The sequence below is a fragment of the Megalops cyprinoides genome, chromosome 9 (assembly GCF_013368585.1).
Source record: "Megalops cyprinoides isolate fMegCyp1 chromosome 9, fMegCyp1.pri, whole genome shotgun sequence".
Classification (NCBI taxonomy): Eukaryota; Metazoa; Chordata; class Actinopteri; order Elopiformes; family Megalopidae; genus Megalops; species Megalops cyprinoides.
The window spans coordinates 4455257-4468656 of NC_050591.1; the positions used below are offsets into that span (position 1 = coordinate 4455257).

The following is a 13400-nucleotide window of genomic DNA, read 5'->3' on the forward strand; positions in this document are numbered from 1 at the left end:
GTGCACACTGAACAGCCTGAATGCAGCTGTTCCCCCTGGGGGGCTCAAACTCATTCCCGCGTTTGTTTTACTGAAATGTAGAACCTTCCTGAACGGCCAACTCGAAAAGAGATCAGTGTTAAAATTCAAAAAAGGGAAGAGGAAGAGGTCTTCGGAGCAAGGCCCCACCCTCTCTCTCTCTCTCTCTCACTCTCTCTCTCTCTCTCTCTCTCCCTCTCTCTCTCTCTCTCCCTCTCTTGAGAGCGTCTCTCGTTTTCCATTTGTCTGGTTCTCTGTGCCTGTGCGCTCATGTTTAGCTGCTCACTCTTCAGAAAATCAATCCATTCCATTCTCTCTCTTTCTCTCTTTCTCTCTCTCCCCCCTCTCCCTCTCTCCGTTATTGTTGATGTTGTTCCTGACAAAAATCAGAAACACATGCCGCTCTGCAGTGAGGCAGCCTGGGTATTCACCTGGCGAGGCGTGCTAATCGATACAACCCGCCCATCCCCAGCTCTCCAGGCTCCATAAACAGAGGGCCTATGAATGTCGGCAGACAGATGAGCGACACAGTTCATATAAACGCCGTTTTAACTGAGCCACTTTCCCTAACACTGACACTGGCGTGCAGCATTGTTACCGGGTAACCATCAGTAGGGAGAGTTGACGTTTGCCAAGGAGACAGTGGAGCTGTTCAGCCTTGGGCATGGCAGGGAGACATACTGAGGCTCAACACTCAAGAGAGCTACAGCTGAAACGCCTGCAGCACCTGCCCATCTGAGCGTCTCTAACCAGACGCTCATAATTAACAAATAGTCTTCATCCACCACCCCCAGCAAATGGGCGGGGATTTTTGGTCCCACAAGGCCTGCCGTACCCTTCCAAGCAACTGTTCTCAGAGGAAGTAAAGGAGAGGAGTTAACCAGAGCGGGAAAAGCAACAAGGAGGAAGATCTGGAGCGCTCTCCACCATAATCTGAGGATCATGGAGGAAAAGGGTCAGGGGTCAGCGCTCTGGGCAGCGTTGCATGGGGCCCCAGAGAAAAAGGGTGCTCTCAGTGGAGAGCCCTGAAAGAGATCCATCACTGAGAGAGGATCTGAAAGATTAAAGAGGATCATGCTTCCTACCTGTGGGATAACCCCATCACCTGGCCACGCCACATTAACCTCTGGACCGAGGCCTGAAAAATTTAACAGGCCCTCCTGTGTGCTCCAGGAGTTTGAGAGAGAGCTGGGGTTACTCTGTGCCTGCCTCCCCTCTCTGAGCACTGCCTAAACCCCCAGTTCCTTCTGTATAAATAATGACTCTCTGCAGAGACAACAGCATTCACTCTCACTTTCAGGCAGCGAAGATGATAATATCAATGAGTTATCTATTATTTTGTGCAGGATTCTTGTGCTCTCCTTTGTGAATATTGATGAGAAGGGATAAGTCTTTTGATAAATCTCTCTTCCTCATTTTTTGGCTGATTAATGATCATTGAACTACTGACCCGAGTATTGGATTTCTGATCACATGTTCAAACAGTGGAATAATCTGGTGCTCTGTCTCGTTCTTTGTTCCAGCACAGCACAGTCACATCTGGACAGATACCCAATGCTACCCAGGTGCATCCTGGTATATGCACTATTGGGGGGGGGGGGGGGGGTGGATCTGATATGGATGTGGCCCACGCCAGTATCAAAAGGTTCCTTGAGGAGCAACACTTACCTGGTGGTGGGATACTGCTGGCTATAACGGATGTTTTGTATATCACCTGTTTGCTTGTGTGATGGGGTAAGAGAGGTGAACACGTTCTAGGTGAGGGACGCTGGTGGGCAGAGTAGGGGTGGGATGGGCGTGAGAATGATGGGAGGTGAGTGGGCGGGGCTTGGCTTGGTAAATCACGCAGTTGGGGTCATGCGGGTGTCGCGGCATGCGGTTCCATGCGAGGGAAGGGGAGGAGCTTAAGGAGGCCTGACATGGTGAGGGCATGAGGGCGTTCGTGCAACTCGCGGACAATGATGCAGCAGTACTCTGGTCCTGACCTTTCCATCAGCTTTCATTACATTACTCACATTTTTCACCACCTCTCACAAAAACTTCACCACCTTCAACTGACAGGATGAGATTTTTCAGGAGGTAATTCCAAACACTCCCCAGACAGCCACCATTTTGCAGCTGTACTGCATTAATCCACTTATAACCTCCCAGAAAGGTCAAACTCAAGTTTCATATACTGACAGGACCTATTCTGGACATTATATTACAATGTGCATTCAGCCTTTTCCTCACAAGGACAGAGGGCTTTTAAGGATCATACATACATCTCTGCTTGAGGAGAACATAAGCAGCACTAATGGTAGGCACCATCTTTTTTGAGCTTACTGAATACTGCATCTTTATCCGCGGCAATAGGTGATTAAAATAGTAAATATTTATAAAAACACCAAAATAAAAAGGTGTATGAGTGCAGCAGCCTCACGTTTTGTTTCTTCTTTTCTGATACTTGGCCACCATGTCTTGTAGACTGGCCATGTGAAGATGGAGGGACACACACACAAAAAAGGAAAATAAGGAGAAACAGAAAAAGAAGTGAGAAAACACATAAAATGAAAGGAAACCAACAGGAAACATAACATTAAAGGGAAAAATAAAAGCATGTGAAACGGGAATGGTGCGCGGGCGCCGAGATGACCCTAAACGGGCCGGTAACTCAGCACTGTGCTTCGTTCTTGTTGTGACTCCCTCTTTGTTCCCGCTAGACGGAGGAGATGCGGCACAAAGGCTTTCAGAGCTGTTTACAATGAGGAACAGATAGGATCTCTCCCTGGGACAGCCCCCGCTAACACAACTCCACTCCAATCAAAACCAAGATGAAACAGCTCAGAGCCAATCAAAACTGAGAGAAAGCTGGCAAAATAAACAAACAAGCAAACGCAGCACAAAACAAGATTAAAGTGGGACAGCTTCCTCTAATAGGAAGGAGGGAACGAGATTAAACACTGGAAATAACAGGTGCTGATTCCAGCACATCGGCCTCAGTGGAAAGACAGGTGGGTCTGGCAACAGCAGATTCCGACCGCTTTATTCAATGCTGCCTCCACCGCCACTTAGTTTCTGGAGAACTGGTGTGTGTGTTCATTTTAACCTAATCAGTTTCCCTTGCTTAATTGGCCTAATCTGTAACTAGCAATTAATATGGCTCACAAGCGTGATCTTAAAGTCATGTACTGTTTAACAAAAAATGACATATGGAGTACATGACTGGGATAATTAAGAAATTAAGTGCACAGGTTAGAGGAAAAACACACACACCAGCCCGCCAGAGACTGTTTGACACCTACTGTGGTAGAACCTTGAGCCTGATTGAGTCATTCATTTAATCACCTGTTCCACTATAGAGCTGGAACTAGGCTTGTTCATTATACCCTTTTCCCACTGTAGAGCTGCAATCAGTCTGGCTCATTATACCCTTGGTTGTGAGAAAAGCTTATGATGAACACCTTGGCTCCAGTTCTATGGAGGAAAATGGGTCTTTGTTCCATTTCTGTGTTGATCTATAGTTTTACTATGGTATACATTGCCAGTTCCAGTATAGGATAACAAGTGCAGTCAAATGTGTCCCCTAAGAAAGGGGTTTGCGCTGGTGACAGGGGACAGTGGGAGGCACAGATAGGATGGAGGGGACGGCATACCTGTTGATGAGATCCTCGTTGTCATCACTCTCCATCTCATCCTCAATAGCAGCCTGGAGGTCTCCAATCCTCTTGAAGGCCAGTTTGAGATCCGCCTGGAGGCTCTGATTGGCTGCTTCTAAGCTCTCAATATCCATTTCCTGTCAGGGGGCAGACCGTTAAACCTACTCATCCCCCTTAGCAGCCACCCCACCAAAAAGGAAAAGGATTCGAGCCCTAAAAAATAGAAGAGGGTTGCCTTCCTAACACAACAGGTTCACTGGAGTTTTTGGTCTCCAGGCTCCACAGAAGGGCTGGCTCCAGTTCAAACCAGAGTTGCTCACCAGCTCGTGTTTCTTGCGGCTGGCTTCTGCCTCCTTCTTGGCGAGCTCTCCCATCTCCTCCTTGATGTCCCGAATCTGCCGCTGGAGGCGTTTGTTTTGCTCTTTCTCCCGATTCTCTGCAGCGCCCCTCTGGTCCCTCTCCTCTGTTAGCTTTTCCAGGTTCTCCTTCAACCGGGCCACCAGGTTCTGCGGACACACAGTCAGAACCGAATCAGAATGCACTGTGGTTCTGCTGCACAGAACCGCTGACAGGGTTGCAAGAGTCATCTCACAATGCGACCCTGTGAAAACATGGCTTTTCTCTTTCATAAAGAACATGAATCACACAGTGTTACATAGCAGATACATTCTTTTAACTTTGATGCTTTGAGGGAATTCTCTCTTTCACAGTACAACAGTTTTAGATGGCTTCCCACGACCTCCATGAAAAAATGGAGACAATTTCCCACAACAATATTCGTCAATTAAATCATGGTTCCGTAACATGACTTAAACATGACTTAAACAATGATCCATTCATAACCACAGGGTAGGCATACTTCAAATTAGTGCTAATCAGTAATACATGAAATTGTTTATTGTTCATTCTAATTGGGACAGTACACAGATTAAGGATAAACACATCTGCATGATCAAGCATTAATTTTGTTTCCCCCTGAAAGAGGAATCTATCTATCTACCCAACTTCTACCTGCCTTCTGGAAACGCTAGTGCTGGGAGAGGCTTCCTAAACCTGTCAGTGCTCCCGCCCCCTAGCCGTTGTGTTTTTGTTTTTTCCCCATCCATGTGCTTTTGTTCTTGTGTTTTAGCCCTGCCCTGCTCCCCGCCCGGTTCTCCGCACATCTGATTGCTCATCGCCTTCACCTGCCTGCCTGCACACCTGCTTCACATCCCCTTGTCAGCTTTGCCCTATATCTGCCCTGCGTTTCCCTGTCCTGTTGCTAGTTCGTAGCAGTTCATTTTCTGACTGTCTTCATCCCCGCAATTTTTCCTGTTTGTTGCCTTATTCCTGCCCGTTTTTCGACCTGAGTTTTGCCTGCCGATCTGTTCTGTTCGCCCGATCTCTCTGCCTGCCTGTTGTTCGACCCTGCCTGTTCCGGTTTACCCTTTCCTGGATTTTCCCACGGACTGCCTCTCTGGTTTTCGACCCTGCCTGTATACTGTTTACGATCTGCGCATCGGATTACTTCTGCCCGGACATCTATGCACGGTGGTCTGCGACTGAGTCCTTGCCCGAGCCTTGACAAAACCCCAAAATGGGTACAGATACCAAATGTTAACAGTAACTCAAATATTTCAACAAATCATAGTGTTTTGCCATAAATAGGAAAGTGCAGTGATTGGTTGGCACAGATCAGTGATTAACAACTCATGGTAGCCCCACTCAATGTTTGTGACACCTCACTCCCCTATGTCCAATAGCAGACCTCTCAGCTAGCACCCATGACAGGCTAGGATATACCTAAAAAAAAATAACTAGCTCAGCCGATAGGAGCTAGTAATCGGAGGCCATTTTTCAATGTCTAACTATATCTCTAATAAGACATTAGAGGGAGAGATGAGAAGGAAATTTAAAACATAAGACATCATTCACTGGTCTGATTCAATGAGACCCAGCAGCAGTGGTATAAATCCATGCAGAGCTGTAATGTCAGGAAAAGGCTCTGACAAGGCCTTTGCAAAAGGAACAAAGTCAAGTTATGGAGGCCTATGTGGGTGTGTGTGTATGTATGTGTTTATGTGTGTGTGTGCATGTGTGTGTCTCTGAGTATAGTCAACTGCATGTTCGAATTGGCAGAAGTAGTCAGAATGAATAATAATAAATAGCTCCATAAAAAAGATACTGATTCAAAAATGACTGCATTATAAAAAAAAATACACCTACAGTAATAAGCGACTTATGAGAGAAGTTTTCCTGTGGGGGAGGGTTATTTCATGTACTCACATATGGTCAACCCATTCCCCCCTCCCTCCCAGCCACATGTACGGTCAGCTCTCCAGCTCCATCCATTCAAACATGATTGACTCTTTGTCTCCAAACCTCTCTCCACCGTGACTCACCTCCAGACGTTTGACCTGTGTTTTCTCAAACTCCAGCTTGGTCTCCACCTCACGGATCTTGGCCTCCTGCCGGCTGAGCAGGGACTTCTCCACCATGGACTGCTCCTGGAACTCCAGCTGACTCTGCAAGGACTGGAGCTGCGAGAAACCGCACACAAACGCAGTCACAACCCAGACGGTCACAGACCAACAGTCACAACCCAACAGTCACATCCCCAAACAGACAATCCACCTCAGAGGGGTCAATGAACATTTATTTGTCACTTCGTCAGTTTTATGCCTGCACTATCACTAAGTTCTGGACTGACTATGTTTTACATGAGGAACTGCAGATCCAAAGACCCCACATTCTGTTGGGGAAAAACTCATTCATTCCTTAAATCTAGGAAAAGGTGGTCGAGCCATTCTCCAAAATACTGGAATAGACAATTTGTGACATGACCGTCTGTACACGAGTGTGCCTTCCACTGAGCAGCTGCTGAAATGCAGTTTACTTTGTGTTCACATTATTGATTTACCTTATTGAACTGAAATGAACTGGAAAAATAATCCCATTTCAATGGGAGTATTAACCACTGGCCTTCTACCTTCCAGCACAAGTTCATCTCAGGCCTGAAACGATGCCCCACTTACATCTGACTCACTGACTCTTTCATATCCATTACTGACCGACTCACAACGTGTTTCTGAACATCTCTTTCATGTCAAAATAACTAGAATTTACATTTTAAAAATCACGGAACATATCACTGAAGAAAATTGATTTCTGTACATTGATTTTTGAGTAGATATGCCACTTGATTCATTAGATGAAGAACAATATCTGGGCAGCTTGAGTTCTCTCCATATGCTTGCAGTCATGTAGTCTGTCTTAATGAAGCTCTAATAGCAGGAATGATATAGCGCCATATTTAATAACAATATCGACAGTGCTTTGAGAATGGAGATGGAGTGATGTTTCATAAACTCCTTCAGTCTCCGCTCCTCTGCAACTGATGTTAAGATCAAAGCGTTTTCTTAGAGCAACAGAGGACCCTCATTTCTTTCCACTTTTTTTCAGAGGGCTTCATCAGTGCAGTGCGATTTCCGCTGGAATCACATGAAAGAGCAGACAAAAGGGCCAGCACGGGTAATGAGCAGCTTTGCATCTGAGAAAAGAGACTCAGAGATTCAGTAGCAGTAGCATTAAAGCCCTGGTTCATCTCTCCGCCGCAGCGCGGCTAATCGCTAAAGGCCCGAGTCTTAGATGGGTATCACCCGATTTATTCTCTTAGAGCCACTGTGAGACTCGTGCCCTGAGGGACTTAACCTCACAGCCGTGCACCATGTCGCAATAAACACAAACAAAGCTGTTAGCTTCCCCTCTGGGCAGGATAACCGCAATCCACGCAAGGGCACCTTCTCCTCAAGGAGCCGATTGGTACATAAAGACATGAAAACAGGATACAGCAAGGGGGCTGGGTGGCTTTCCACTCCCACTTTACCCACAATGCATCTGAGGCAGGCGACCGTGTTGGGAGGGGGGGGGGGGGGGGGGGGTTACCTTCTCCTGGATTTCCTGTTTTTCCTTGAGAGCTTCTTCCAGTTGGCTCTGGAGCTCACTTATCTGCGCCAGGTTCTGGGAAGACTGTCAGTGAACAAAGACAAGCACAGAGACAGTCACCAGATGGCCCAGTATCACTCCAGCAACCATTAACTACCCTGCTCCTGTTTAATCAATCTTTGCCGCGCACAAAGATCAAGCAAACAACAATTTCCAAACCCAGCGCTGGCACAGATTGTATCATAGAGAGAGAGAGAAATAAATAAATGTTAAAAAATAAATTAAAATGTGCATTTAATAATCACCCCGGTGGAAAATGCGGCTTGTGTTTCTGATGTGCAACATTAAATCTTTATTTCAGCGTGATCCCTGTGAAATATCTGGGATAAGTGCTTTCATAAATAAATGAAGTGCTCAGTTCCTCCGATCGTAACCGAATGGCTGCTTAGCATTTTAAAGGGCACACTCATTTGGTGCCAGTAGAGTCAGGGACCAGTTGTAATTTCATAAATGTGGAACAGAGCTGTTTTACAGTGAATTGATTTCCACTCCTGCATTCCACCAACACTGTGTTGCGGGTGTACACACACATGTCAGTACGGCAGCCCCTTTGTGAACATGCTGCTTACACACACATGAACAGGTATGGAAAGATGTAGAGAAACCTAACATGAATTTTTTCCTGAATGGTTCCACCCTACTGAGTGATTTTGTGGCACAGAGTGTTCACAGTAAGAGGCGGGCAGAACTCCAAGAGCAGGCAGGCTATGTTCTGAGGGGCGAAGCAGCTAGGAGGGGTCACAGGGGGTGGTGGGTGTGGTTACCTGGGAAACGGCCGCCTTGTGCTTCTTCATCAGTTCGTTCATGTCTTCTTGGTCTTCCTCCATACGGGACTGCAGATCATTCTTCTCACGCTGCACTCGACTCAACTGTTCTTCCAGCTGGAGACAGAGAGAGAGGCATTTGACTTTCAAGACTCCTTTATTTAAAACAATCTACCACAAAACTCAGCAAACACTGCCATCCATCAATTTTAAAAAGGAGAGTAAAAACTAAAAATACAAAAGAGAAAGAGAGAGAAAGGCAGATAGAAGGAGAATGTGAGCAAGAGAGGGAGAGGGATGGGGGAGAGAGAGAGAGGCGTTTGACTTTTAAGCCTCCTTTATTTAAAACAATAAGCTACAAATCTCAACAAATACTACTATTCGTCAATATTAAAAAAGAGAGAAAAGCTAAAAATAAGAAAGATAAAGAAGGAGGCAGGGAGATAAAAAGAGAGGAGGGAGAGAGAGAGACCCAGAGAGAGGGGGAAAGAGAAAGGGGTAGAGAAGGAGAGGGAGAGACAGGTTTAACATGCAGCAGACCAGAGAGAAACTGCACATTAACATGTGACAGCAGTCCTGCATTTGCTTACTGCAAACACATAACCACACAGGTACAAACATACTCTAAGATCGACCAGACCTCAGTACCAAGTGGAAAACTATGGTTAAGAGCAATTAAATCCTGCTTATTAATGAAGTTGAAGGGCTCATACAGAGAAACTGGGGGAATCACTGGGTTAAACCACATGGAGGCCAGTGAGCATCAACAGTAAGAAAACAAGTGCCCCTGCTCTAATGAAAGCAAAAGCTGCTCCTAACATCTTTTCCATGCTCACAAAGCTATTGGTGGAGCAGCCACCCACGCAGGAGCACTCTGATTGGACGGTTTTTCAGAACACCACAGAAGCATCCCTAATTACTGTTCGTATACCAATTAACAGCTTACACTAGTGCTGCGCTTGCAAAATTAGAAGTATGATTTTATTCCAATAATTACATCAACAATATGGGAGACGGGCGTCTGAAGAGCCAGTCAGAGGATGCATTAGTAAGACCTGAAAAATGTGGTTATGTTATAAAAAGCTAATGAATCCATTAGCACATAACTGAGAAGTGAAACGACTTCTAAAACCTGCTGACACAATGTCATCTGTCTTATTAAAATGATGCAGAAAGACATCTGGAAAATGTAAAATGGGATATTTTTATTAATATGAAACAGAGCTATTTCAATAAAAATGTAAAATAAATGCAGAAATGTGTAATGAAGGCAGGAATTTCTTGTTATTTAGAATGTACACATGAGTGCAGAGTTACGCAGCTAAACTTCAGTCTCAATAATGACCCACAGTCTGTGTGATGCTAGCCCAGGCTAATCTGCATAGAACATACACATTTTGCTATCAAGCATTTTGATTTCCACCCTTTAATTTATGTGTCAGAATTCCAAAATCTCTAAATATCTTGGATTCCTCTGCATCTGCTAATTATGTTAGTTATCTCCAACATGGTGTGATTCTGCTGCTTTCAGTCATGGGAGTCCCTTTCAGCAGACCCACCCCTGCTTTACTTCCCTTCTGTTCCTTGCTGATTATTTCAGTCATCTTGTCAGAAACGTGAGAAGACTCAGCTAATGTTCATTTCGCATCTTTTTTTTAAACAAGATTAATGAGTGGGGTGAAAAAAACTTTTTTTTCTTTATGAAGGCACTCTTCAAAAAGCAGTAATTACACCCTGAGTCTGCATGTTGTGGAAAAGGGCTGTCAGTGTTAGCTCCTGGAGGGATTTTCCCACACTGGACTCTGTTCTGAACAATTTCCCCTGGCTTAATGGCTCCAATTATTTAATTAGAATATGTACATCACTAGCAGGAGTAATTAACGGTGCACATTTAGACTTACTGCCAAAAACACACTGCAGTGAATATAACTGTGCTGTAAAGGGCACTGGTGCAATCTCCAGTTTTGATTTTTCAGAGGCGAACACATAAATGTGTGTGAAACCGAGCACGTTTAATTAACCAAGAGCAGAGTGTGGAGCACACAGCAGCAGACAAACAGCCCTCTACGAAACTGAGTTTGACGACTGCCGTAAATGACGTGAGAGGGGAGGCTTATTTTCCTGCCACATATTTCAGGGCTCTGAAACAGGCAGATCATTGGAAAGGCGTGGTTTCTGGGGACAAAGGTTCTGCTGTTCTTTTCGGCCCAAACGCACCTCAAATTAACCCTGCCCCCCAAGCATCATGCTCGGAGCCGATGGGAATGGCAGACACACATTTGTAACATTATCTACACAACGTCACTCTATCAGGTAGATCTCTTGCTTGTTCTCTGAAAGGGATTAGCAGAGAATTAATAAAATAGCAATGATTCATTCGAGATGTGGTATAAAGGGAGGACAAACATGTTTACAATAACTGTTTCTTCAGAACCACTACCATGCCACGCTGACAGCCTGAGCACATGTGTGGAAGCGGACATTTGATTTCCTGCTGTCTTATTCAGAGAGGTCGCTGTCACAGGACTCCCTCGGGTAAATGGGCGGCTGAGGTGATCGGCTGTGCTTTTTGTGCTCTTGACACGGACCTTAAACTTCTTCCGGGCAGAACATGCTGCAGCCCAATCCGACAGGGTGGGGAAGGAAACGTCTTTCGAGAGTCCAGCACCGGCGAAGGCAGGCAAAACAGCATAGCAACAGGACCACACAGCATTATCAGCCAGTCTCCACATCAATCTAACCTAGAGTGTGTTTATTACTCTCCACAGCCCTCTGCTTTAGAGTGTGTTTATTACTCTCCATGCCACTGCCACACTCTCTGCTCTGTTACTACCAGCCTTCAGTACAGAGATAATACTCAGCCAATGACAGCATGATTAAACGCTGATGTACTGCAAGGTGATACATCTTGTTCAAATTAGAACTGAATATGGAAACATGCCTTTACAGTGAGGAAGTCATTTCCCAGCAGTTCATAATTAAACTTGTGGGCTGTCAAGAAGGAGGTAGTGCAATTGGGTTTGGGGAGTTTGGGGGGGAACTGTTCTACGGGAGCAGGGGGCACATCCAGACAGACCAGAGGAAAAACCCAAATTATGCCCATTCCCTTATTTCTGTAATGAATACACAGACACAGCAACTTCCACAGAGATAATCACAGTGATCGTCATGGTGATCATCACAGTGACAGTCACTGCAGTTGTCATGGTGACCACCACAGTGATAGTCATGCTGATCTTCACGGTGATCACCAAGGTGTTTTTCACAGATGATTGTCGTGGTGACCTGTATATTGCCTTTCAGAGCTCGGCTTTGAGGAGAAAATTGTGCCTCTGTCCCCATCTAGCCTCGCCTAGAGCAGAGAGCATCAGCTCCCTTACGGTTCCAACAGACACAACCAGAGCAAGACAGACAGCTTACAAAAAGAAACTAATCATGAGCCTGCCCTCTGTTGACGTGCAAAGAAACTCCTCAACAGTCCCCCGCCATTCACTGTTTCAAATATTCACACCAAAGATCTGAAATGGGACGGTCCTATTTGATTTTCTGATTTAAACTCATAATTCATACAGTAATTGAAGTCTGATCCTGTTTTTAATCTTGACTATCTTTGTGTTATGTTATTATCCTCAGTTTCTGTATCATGTCATCTTGTCTTTGTAGCCATGCATTACTACTTTCTCTCAGGTCTCCTTTGAAAAAGAGAATTCATTGTCAGTGGGGTTTTCCTGGGTAAATAAAGGATAAATAAAATAAAGCAGGCAGGGAGCGAAGGGGGTGGGGTACTCACGGCCTGTTTGGCCTTGGAGATGTCTTCCATCTGCACGTGCAGGTCCTCCATCTCCACCTCCATGGACTTGCGGGCCTTGACCGCAGCCGCACAGGTGAACTCCGACTCTTCCAGCTGGGGGATGGGACAGAGACAAGGCCAGGCCTGAATGTTTGACCCTGACAACACCACCCTGGAATTCCTAAACTCAGAACTCTTTGTTGTGGCATTTTTCTGAAAGCACCAGGTGTTAGCACATTTTCATTAGCACATTAACCTTCTGCTGTTGTGCTATGGTAACGCTGTATGCTGTTGTATGGAGGTGGGATTCAGGTGCATACCTGGTTCTTGAGCTGGGCGATCTCCCTCTTGCTGGGGGCATTGTTCTTCAAGTGGTCCAGCATGATCTGGGCGTCGGCCAGCAGGGCCTTGGTGCGCTTCAGGTCCTTCCTCAAGCGCTTCTCCGTCTCCACATCCCGGTGGCTAACCTGGGAGCAGTCCGCAAAACGGAGTCCATGCATATCTCAACACAGTGGAGGCCCTACACTGAGCTCAGTTCAGTAGGTATTTGCTGATCTCAGTGTCACAGAACAGCTGAAAGTGTATCTTGTTCTCTCTATGCAGAGTCTACATTAATCTCAGAACAGTTCAGAGTTTACCCTGAAGTCACGGAACAGTGTCTACATTGATCTCAGATTAAGGCAGATGTCTACACTGTCTTAGCACAGCAAAGTGTATACGCTGATATTTTATGCACATTTTGCTACAGTCATTGCTCTCATTTTTCTCAACAAGATTTTTAGTCCTTTTGAAGATGTCTCTACATAAATATGTGTACCTGTTTCTTTTACTCCTCAGGACAGATGTTTCAATGTAAGTAAGCGTACCTGTTCCTTTTACTCTTTTTAAAGATGTCTTTACATAAGTAAGTGTACCTGTTCTATTTACTCCTTTTAAAGACGTCTTTACATAAGTAAGCGTACCTGTTCCTTTTATTCCTTTTAAAGACATCTTTACATAAGTAAGTGTACCTGTTCCATTTACTACTTTTAAAGACGTAAGTAAGTGTACCTGTTCCATTTACTCCTTTTAAAGACATCTTTACATAAGTAAGCGTACCTGTTCCATTTACTCCTTTTAAAGACGTCTTTACATAAATATGTGTACCTGTTCCATTTACTCCTTTTAAAGACGTCTTTACATAAGTAAGTGTACCTGTTCCATTTA

General features: G+C 45.2%; 1 protein-coding gene across 4 annotated transcripts in view; it reads right to left on the bottom strand.

Annotated features, from left to right (window-relative positions):
* LOC118783277 (unconventional myosin-XVIIIa-like) overlaps nucleotides 1–13400 on the bottom strand; it is a 103141-nt gene that overhangs the window by 7163 nt on the left and 82578 nt on the right. For 3 of the 4 annotated variants that reach the window (XM_036537059.1, XM_036537057.1, XM_036537056.1), the window contains 8 exons: nucleotides 12515–12661; nucleotides 12195–12308; nucleotides 8405–8521; nucleotides 7581–7664; nucleotides 6038–6175; nucleotides 3977–4162; nucleotides 3654–3793; nucleotides 2441–2485 (listed from right to left, as the gene is read on the bottom strand). In XM_036537059.1, coding sequence (XP_036392952.1) covers nucleotides 2441–2485; nucleotides 3654–3793; nucleotides 3977–4162; nucleotides 6038–6175; nucleotides 7581–7664; nucleotides 8405–8521; nucleotides 12195–12308; nucleotides 12515–12661 — 971 coding nt within the window. The remainder of the gene's footprint in view (nucleotides 1–2440; nucleotides 2486–3653; nucleotides 3794–3976; nucleotides 4163–6037; nucleotides 6176–7580; nucleotides 7665–8404; nucleotides 8522–12194; nucleotides 12309–12514; nucleotides 12662–13400) is intronic. The other variant, XM_036537060.1, reaches the window with a different exon arrangement.